This window comes from Epinephelus moara, chromosome 11, assembly GCF_006386435.1.
Source record: "Epinephelus moara isolate mb chromosome 11, YSFRI_EMoa_1.0, whole genome shotgun sequence".
In the NCBI taxonomy this organism is placed as follows: Eukaryota; Metazoa; Chordata; class Actinopteri; order Perciformes; family Serranidae; genus Epinephelus; species Epinephelus moara.
In genome coordinates this window covers 13,878,502-13,887,201 of record NC_065516.1, presented here as the reverse complement: position 1 = coordinate 13,887,201, position 8,700 = coordinate 13,878,502, and the positions used below count along the sequence as shown (strand labels likewise).

Sequence of the window (8,700 nt, the reverse complement as noted above, 5' to 3'; positions counted from 1 at the left end):
CAGAAGACGACGACACATTTCCAATTTTGACCGAGGCTGATCTGTCCTGAAGGTAGGAGGCAAACCATTTAAGGGCCTGGCCTTGAATGCCAACAACATGCTTAAGGCGATCCAGGAGGATCGAGTGATCAACTGTGTCGAATGCTGCCGACAGATCTAACAAAATTAAAACAGAGTAATTTCCTGAATCTAAAAACAATGACAAATCATTTGTCACCCTCAGGAGAGCAGATTCTGTACTGTGATGTTTCCTAAATCCTGACTGAAATTTATCAAGTGTGTTTGATTGATCCAGAAAGTTGATAAGTTGCGAAAAAACTACTTTTTACTCAGATTTGGCACAAACCTCCACTTGGACTTAAGGATGAACTGATTAGACTTGTAGTAGTCAAACGTCAAAGGTCACTGTGAGCTCACAAAACTTGCTTTTGGCTAATTCATATACTCACTACGACAAATTTCAGATGTATGTGTAAAAGAATAAAATGATGAAGTAATGTCATTTTATATCCAAAAGGTCAAAGGTCAACTTCACTGTGACATCATAATGTTCAGCAGAAACACATTTCTAGCCATTACTCGACACCGTAACTAAGATATGTATAGCTGCAGACACATTTAGATTTTAGTGTACACAACATGCCCCTACAAACTGCACCCACATCTAGTACAAGACAAACCCACCAATGCGACAGTCATCTGAACCCTGCTACATTGTGACACTGTAGTGAATAAATATGAGACCAAATGCAGAAATAATCCGCTCTATAGTCTATTATTCATGAAGTTACGGTTCACTTCATAAGTAACGAGATGTAGCCTTACCATAACCCTCATCCTAACCTTAACTGCCACTCTTTCAACCTAATACTTCATAGCTAGCTAATCGCTAACTTAGCAATTTTGTTTTTGCCCCAGCTGCAGTGATACATACTCTCCATAACTCAGGAACAGAAAGGGAAACATTTGGTCAGATACTGAATTGGTGAAACCAATCTTGGTTATCCACCTTGAAACTGCTGATTGTAAAGATCTTATGTGCTGCCACAGGGAAGATGTGTGTAAAGCATCCAGGTTTTTAGAATTTGTAGCTTCTTTGCAGCAACATCCACAGTTCAAGCTTTTTCTACTGTCATGGCTTCATGTGAGTCCAGACAGACATGGACATGAATCGTAACTTGACTGGTTGGCAGAGGCACACAACTGTTAGATGGTAATTCTAGTTAGATTTAGTTTGGAAGTTAGTAACAGCTTTAATATCTGTGCCAAGCACTCATTGCTGTGCTGTATTTGCACTGACCATCCAGTGTTTCTTCTAATTAGGTGTTTAGAGCATGAATAAATGGTGCTGCATATGACTACATGTATATGACAGCGTTGCAAATTATTATCTCAATCTATCTGAATAGTGAGTTAGTGTTCTTCTATAAAAATGCAGGTAGCCCACATACAAAAACTGCTGCTGCAACAGCAAAACATATGCAGAACTGGTGTATCTTTTCAGGAGTTCAGTTTTGATTCAAAGGTATCCTTTTTTTGTTTTGTCTTAGATGTGGGCTTTTGAAGACTTGTCCTCCCACAAGCTCTTCTCTGATTGGCTCAGCATGTACCTGCTCCGGCTCAACAGGTAAGCAAAAAGGTGTTCAGTAATGCCAGACCTTGCTCAAGTTAGTTTGGTCACCCAAGTTTCTCTGAAACATTTGAAAGGTCATTTTTTCTGCTTGAAAACATGTGCTACACTCTCATTTCTATTTTGTGCCATATCTTTGTTTGTTGTTGTTTTTTGGATTGTATCAGAGTGGATTTAAAAGTTTGCTTCCTCTGCTTAGACAACAAAATGATAGTGATTTGGATCGTCAACACAGGATGAAAAGTAAGCCATTGAATCTACATACTAGCATTCACTTAAACATGAAATATGTAATAACTTCAAATTTCATAGTGACTCATGTCATTGTGCTTCAGAAAAGCAAATAAGGAGGAAATACATTATACAGATTTCTGTAATATAGTAGTTGTTTTTACCAAGAACAACTTTGTCTGACTGCAAAAAATATCTTACAGATATAAATCCTAGATATGTGCTGAGGAACTGGATGGCAGAGTCTGCTATACGTAAAGCTGAGGTGAATGATTTTTCGGAGGTATGTATATGACATTTAAGTGGTATGACAGTGTGTCTGCAAGGTCTTAAAAAGTGTTTTAAGTTAATAAAACTATTCACTTACAATGACATTTTATGACTTTTATTATGCCATACTATACTATGACAATTTTTATGACTTTTATTATGAATTACTATACTATGACCATTTTTATGACTTTTTTTATGCCATACTATACCATGACCATTTTTGACTTTTTTATGCCATACTATACTATGACCATTTTATGACTTTTAGTATGCCATACTATACTATGACCATTTTTAGGACTTTTTTTATGCCATACTATACTATGACCATTTTTAGGACTTTTTTATGCCATACTATACTATGACCATTTTATGACTCTTTTTATGCCAGACTATACTATGACCATTTTAGGACTTTTTTTATGCCACACTATACTATGACCATTTTATGACTTTTATTATGCCACACTATACTATGACCATTTTATGACTTTTTTTATGCCACACTATACTATGACCATTTTATGACTTTTTTATGACTTTTTATGCCATACTATGCTATTACCATTTTATGACTTTTTTATGACTTTTTTATGCCATACTATACTATGACCATTTTATGACTTTTATTATGCCATACTATACTATGACCATTTTATGACTTTTATTATGCCAGACTATACTATGACCATTTTATGACTTTTTTTATGCCACACTATACTATGACCATTTTTATTACTTTTATTTTGCCATACTATACTGTGACCATTTTATGACTTTTATTATGCCATACTATACTATGACCATTTTATGACTTTTATTATGCCATACTATACTATGACCATTTTATGACCTTTATTATGCCATACTATACTATGACCATTTTATGACTTTTATTATGCCATACTATGCTGGAACCATTTTTATGACTTTTTTATACCATATTATACTATGACCATTTCCTGACTTTTTTATGACTTTTATTATGCCATACTATACTATGGCCATTTTTATGATTTTTATTATGACATATTATATTATGACCATTTTTATGACTTTTTTTATGCCATACTATACTATGACCATTTTATGACTTTTTTATACCATATTATACTATGACCATTTCCTTTTATGACTTTTTTATACCATATTATACTATGACCATTTCCTGACTTTTTTATGACTTTTATTATGCCATACTATACTATGGCCATTTTTATGATTTTTATTATGCCATACTATACTATGACCATTTTATGACTTTTTTATACCATACTATACCATGACAATTTTTCTGACTTTTTTATGCCATACTATACTATGACCATTTTTATGACTTTTTTTATGCCATACTATACTATGATATTTTTTTTCTGACTTTTTTATGCCATACTATACTATGATCATTTTTCTGACTTTTTTATGCCATACTGTACTATATTTTTTTTCTGACTTTTTTATGCCATACTATACTATGATAATTTTTCTGACTTTTTGATGCCATACTATACTATGCCAATTTTTCTGACTTTTTTATGCCATACTATACTATGATAATTTTTATGACTTTTTTATACCATACTATAGTATGACAATTTTTCTGACTTTTTTATGCCATACTATACTATGATAATCTTTCTGACTTTTTTATGCCATACTATACTGTGACAATTTATATGACTTTTTTTATGCCATACAATACTATGATCATTTTTCTGACTTTTTATATGCCATACTATGTTAATTTTCTGACCTTTTTATGCCATACTATACTATGATAATTTTTCTGACTTTTTTTATGCCATACTATACTATGATAATTTTTCTGACTTTTTTTATGCCATACTATACTGTGACAATTTGTCTGACTTTTATTATGCCATACTATACTATGACAATTTTTCTAACTTTTTTATGCCATACTATACTATATTTTTCTGACTTTTTTATGCCATACTATACTATGACAATTTTTCTGACTTTTTTATGCCAGACTTTTTTATGCCATACTATACTATGACAATTTTTCTGACTTTTTTATGCCATACTATACTATGATCATTTTTCTGACTGTTTTATGCCATACGACTATAATTTTTTTTCTGACTTTTTTATGCCATACTATACTATGATCATTTTTCTGACTTTTCGATGCCATACTATACTATAATTTTTCTGACTTTTTTTATGCCATACTGTACTATGATCATTTTTCTGACTTTCTTTATGCCATACTATACTATGACAATTTTTCTGACTTTTTTATGCCATACTCTACTTTGATCATTTTTCTGACTTTTTTATGCCATACTATACTGTGACAATTTATATGATTTTTTTTAATCCATACTATACTCTGAAAATTTTTCTGACCTTTTATACCATACTATACTATGACAATTTTTCTGACTTTTTTATGCCATACTATACTGTGATAATTTTTCTGACTTTTTTATGCCATACTATACTATGACAATTTATATGACTTTTTTTATGCCATACTATACTATGATAATTTTTCTGACTTTTCATATGCCATACTATGATAATTTTCTGACCTTTTTATGCCATACTATACTGTGATAATTTTTCTGACTTTTTTATGCCATACTATACTGACAATTTATATGACTTTTTTTGCCATACTATACTATGACAATTTTTCTGACTTTTCATATGCCATACTATACTATAATCATTTTTCTGACTTTTTTATGCCATACTATACTATGATCATTTTTCTGACTTTTTTATGCCATACTACACTATGATCATTTTTCTGACTTTTTATGCCATACTATACTATGATCATTTTTCTGATTTCATNACTATACTATGATCATTTTTCTGACTTTTTTATGCCATACTACACTATGATCATTTTTCTGACTTTTTATGCCATACTATACTATGATCATTTTTCTGACTTTTTTATGCCATACTATACTATGATATTTTTTTTCTGACTTTTTTATGCCATACTATACTATGATCATTTTTCTGACTTTTTTATGCCATACTATACTATGATAATTTTTCTGACTTTTTTATGCCATACTATACTATGATAATTTTTCTGACTTTTTTATGCCATACTATACTATGATAATTTTTCTGACTTTTTTATGCCATACTATACTATGATAATTTTTCTGACTTTTTTATGCCATACTATACTATGATAATTTTTCTGACTTTTTTATGCCATACTATACTATGATAATTTTTCTGACTTTTTTATGCCATACTATACTATGATAATTTTTCTGACTTTTTTATGCCATACTATACTATGATAATTTTTCTGACTTTTTTATGCCATACTATACTATGATAATTTTTCTGACTTTTTTATGCCATACTATACTATGATAATTTTTCTGACTTTTTTATGCCATACTATACTATGATAATTTTTCTGACTTTTTTATGCCATACTATACTATGATAATTTTTCTGACTTTTTTATGCCATACTATACTATGATAATTTTTCTGACTTTTTTATGCCATACTATACTATGATAATTTTTCTGACTTTTTTATGCCATACTATACTATGATAATTTTTCTGACTTTTTTATGCCATACTATACTATGATAATTTTTCTGACTTTTTTATGCCATACTATACTATGATAATTTTTCTGACTTTTTTATGCCATACTATACTATGATAATTTTTCTGACTTTTTTATGCCATACTATACTATGATAATTTTTCTGACTTTTTTATGCCATACTATACTATGATAATTTTTCTGACTTTTTTATGCCATACTATACTATGATAATTTTTCTGACTTTTTTATGCCATACTATACTATGATAATTTTTCTGACTTTTTTATGCCATACTATACTATGACAATTTTTCTGACTTTTATTATGACATACTATACTATGACAATTTTTATGACTTTTTTATGCCATACTATACTATAATAATTTTTATGACTTTTTTATGACATACTATACTATGATAATTTTTCTTACTTTTTTTATGCCATACTATGATAATTTTCTGACCTTTTTATGCCATACTATCCTATGACAATTTTTATGACTTTTTGATGCCATACTATACTATGATAATTTTTCTGTTTTATGCCATACTATACTATGATCATTTTTATGACTTTTTTATGACATACTATACAGTGACAATTTATATTACTTTTTTTATGCCATACAATACTATGATAATTTTTCTGACTTTTTATATGCCATACTATGTTAATTTTCTGACCTTTTTATGCCATGCTATACTATGACAATTTTTCTGACTTTTTTATGTCATACTATACTATGATCATTTTTATGACTTTTTTATGCCATACTATACTATGACAATTTTTCTGACTTTTTTATGCCATACTATGCTATGATAATTTTTCTGACTTTTTATGCCATACTATACTATGACAATTTTTCTGACTTTTTTATACCATACTATACTATGATAATTTGTCTGACTTTTTTCATGCCATACTATGCTGTGACAATTTTTCTGACTTTTTTTATGCCATACTATACTGTGATAATTTTCTGACCTTTTTTTATGCCATACTATACTATGATATTTTTCTGACCTTTTTATGCCATACTATACTATGACAATTTTTCTGACTTTTTTTTTACCATACTATACTATGATAGTTTTTCTGACTTTTTTTATGCCATACTATGCTGTGACAATTTTTATGACCTTTTTTTGTGCCATACTATACTATGATCATTTTCTGACCTTTTTATGCCATACTATACTATGACAATTTTTCTGACTTTTTTATGCCATACTATATTATGACTTTTTATGCCATTTGTATGGCATTGTATACTAAGATGTTTGATCACTATGAAATTTTTGTGGTATACGTCGTTGTTCCAGAGGTTTTCTTGCACATATCATGTAAATAAAGTGTTTATATTTTCTGACCAAAATCAAAGCAATGCCTATGCCTCTCTTTGATAAGTTGTGTGATTTTATTAAAGTGTCTTTTACTTTTCTGCCACTAGGTGGAGCTGCTGCACCATATATTGTCCTTTCCCTTTGTTACACAAGAGACTGCAGAGGAGGCAGGCTATGCAGCAAGACCTCCTCTGTGGGCTAAGAGGTTAAAGGTCAGCTGTTCCTCCTGAGAGACTCTTGGGTTGAACAAACTCACTAAAGTGAAAAAGAATTACAGCACACCAGCATTTAAATGGTCTTTTTAATAAATTCTCTCCTGCTGGGGGGAAAAGTTTGGTCCAACATGTCAAGGTCATGGCTGTTTAATATTCTTAACTACTGAGATTTCCCACCATGTGTGGATACAGTGACCAACAAATTATACTTCTCAGTGCTACAGAAGAATTAAACTTGAATTGTAATTTGACTGCTTCACAGATAAATACTTCTTGTAATGCCATATTTACACCAAAATAAATTCAAATATGCTCCAGTAAAAGCTGTCCTGTTGTTTTTGTAAGAATCTAAGTTCACAGGGCCAGTGCTTTTTCCATTTCAGATTTCAGCAGGTTTTACTCAGTGACAGGAAGAAGACCCAACAGTTCATTCCAAAAAGAAATAATATTCCATTCATGCATTTAGCTTTTTAGTCATTTGAAGACTAATCCGATACTCTGTATATGGGAAAGTGTTTTTTTAGTATTTACAGTCGTCCATGCAAACGTGTCACAATATGTACAACTCTATAAAAATGTCTCTTTGAAGTATGATGCCAGCTTTGCATTTTTTAAGTCATCAAAAACAAACACCTCCTATTTATTACAACAGATAATGTTTTTTTTCCCAGCAGGTTTTCAAACAGAGTACAAAGCAGGTCATAAAAGAATACTTCATTTGCAAAATTAGCATTTGTATATTGATATACTTGAGTTGAAATTGTTAAGAACACCTTTTTCTTATGTGCCTCCACAGTGAATGGAGCCATAAAAAATCCTTATTCATTAATTAGTCATTGGGGACCATGTTTAACAACAGCAAAACTATGTCCAAACATCCTTTTACAATCACTCACAACTTGTGCAGTATAATCCATATTTCATTTCTTCAGTTGTATGCTCAATACTTCCCAAACACATGGATTTTCACAAAAAATGTAACAATATAAAGAAATTCCTCAAGCTTGTCAGCCATGGATGAGACTCCACTGACTTACTTACTTTAAATTGTAATGTTTTAGAGGTAGTGACATACGACTGGATAAATAAGACTTGGATTTTCCTGCAGGAGCTGTCATTGAGTAATTGGTATACAAATGGTCATTTTGTGGGTGAAATATTCTTTTAAGATTAATTAGTCTTTTACTTGATTCTTGCAAAATTCTATCTTGGATAAGCTGTTAAAAGAAAGGATAGATCACTGTCTTTTCTGGAAGAGATAAAGTCTGTATTGATCTCTGCTGGCTTCATGTTGGAGATGTTCAGTATTGTTGTGGATGTAAAGAATAGCCGTTTTGCTGAAATCAAGACAAGCCTGGTTAGGAGTTAAGTCGGTTATCATATGCGGGTGCAGGTCGTACTTTTTTACACTCCAAAAAACTTTGTCTCAGGCTATTTATTT

General features: G+C 30.7%; 1 protein-coding gene across 2 annotated transcripts in view; it reads left to right on the top strand.

Annotated features, from left to right (window-relative positions):
* LOC126398056 (protein adenylyltransferase SelO-like) overlaps positions 1 to 8,694 on the top strand; it is a 16,649-nt gene extending 7,955 nt beyond the window's left edge. Inside the window, exons 16-19 of one of the 2 annotated variants that reach the window (XR_007570732.1) lie at positions 1,551 to 1,627; positions 1,798 to 1,873; positions 2,065 to 2,144; positions 7,152 to 7,211. Coding sequence is in view for 1 of the 2 variants with exons in the window: in XM_050057224.1 (XP_049913181.1) it covers positions 1,551 to 1,627; positions 1,830 to 1,873; positions 2,065 to 2,144; positions 7,152 to 7,274 (324 nt within the window). In the remaining variant the exon portion in view is untranslated. Of the gene's footprint in view, positions 1 to 1,550; positions 1,628 to 1,797; positions 1,874 to 2,064; positions 2,145 to 7,151 lie in introns of both variants that reach the window. The other variant, XM_050057224.1, reaches the window with a different exon arrangement.
* Positions 8,695 to 8,700: the final 6 nt, after the last annotated feature.